General features: G+C 34.0%; 1 protein-coding gene across 1 annotated transcript in view; it reads right to left on the bottom strand.

Annotated features, from left to right (window-relative positions):
- The window catches only part of LOC110295784 (C-type lectin domain family 6 member A-like), a 15,931-nt gene that overhangs the window by 6,178 nt on the left and 8,759 nt on the right, over window positions 1-994 (bottom strand). The window contains exon 3 of the mRNA XM_021164172.2: window positions 474-649. Coding sequence (XP_021019831.1) covers window positions 474-649 — 176 coding nt within the window. The remainder of the gene's footprint in view (window positions 1-473; window positions 650-994) is intronic.

The raw sequence follows: 994 nt of genomic DNA, 5'->3' as shown, positions 1-994 counted from the left end.
CAAATAATTACATTGTACACTGGAAATATGTACATCTTTTCTGTCAGTCACACCTTAAGATAACTAAAAAAAATCACATTAAACAAAGATAAAATATGAAATATGTATATAATGGAATATTCAGACTTTAAAAAGTCACATGGTACAACATGAATGAGTCTTGAGAACATCATGCTGAATAAAATCAGCTAGACAAACACACACATGTACAAGCATACACACACACATACACACAAAATAATAATACATGATTCCATTTATATTAAGAATCTAAAGTAATCAAACTCATTTTTTAAAAAGTAGAAAAGTAATTGCCAGAACCTTATGGGTTTGGAAGTGGGTAATCTGAGGAGCANAGAACNCCAATCTTGCTAGGTATAAAAATTCTAAGGGGCTTTTCTACAATGGGATGAACATACTCAAGCTACATTTTCCTACAATTAAAAGGCTAATGAAAAACAAGAAAGCACTACCTGCTCCGCTTCAGTATTGATCACCACCAGATGAGCCCCCATCTGAACACAGTTCTGCTCACTGGTGCTCCAGAAGTTCTCCTTGGTAGAAATGAGGTAGCAGCTGGAGCCAAATGACTTCCAGTGATTTGGGCAGCATCCCCACATTTTTTCTGTAACATGAACAAGAAGTTTGACTATGAGATGAGACAAATAAGATTAAGGAGATATGTTCTAGGAAACTCCAAGGATCTGAGGCTCCTTGCCAGAGATGCTTTCTCATTGTAATTACACATTTACCATTTTCAGAATAAATAATTTGGGGCAAGGGAACTTATGTTGAGAGCAGTGCTGGTCTCATGGGTTATTTAATCACATAATATCTCTGAAACATTTGAAACAGTACTTAACTCATAATAATTGCTCTATAAATGTTACTTCCTTACTAATTTTTATGGATTATCCAACATTCAAAAATCATATCCATAATTTATTGATTATTAAGAATGTATAATATAGTTTACGCTCTGACTCAAGTATCC

The sequence above is a fragment of the Mus caroli genome, chromosome 6, assembly GCF_900094665.2.
Source record: "Mus caroli chromosome 6, CAROLI_EIJ_v1.1, whole genome shotgun sequence".
Classification (NCBI taxonomy): domain Eukaryota; kingdom Metazoa; phylum Chordata; class Mammalia; order Rodentia; family Muridae; genus Mus; species Mus caroli.
Note: the sequence above shows the minus strand (reverse complement) of the source record. Positions and strands in the feature narration are given on the sequence as shown.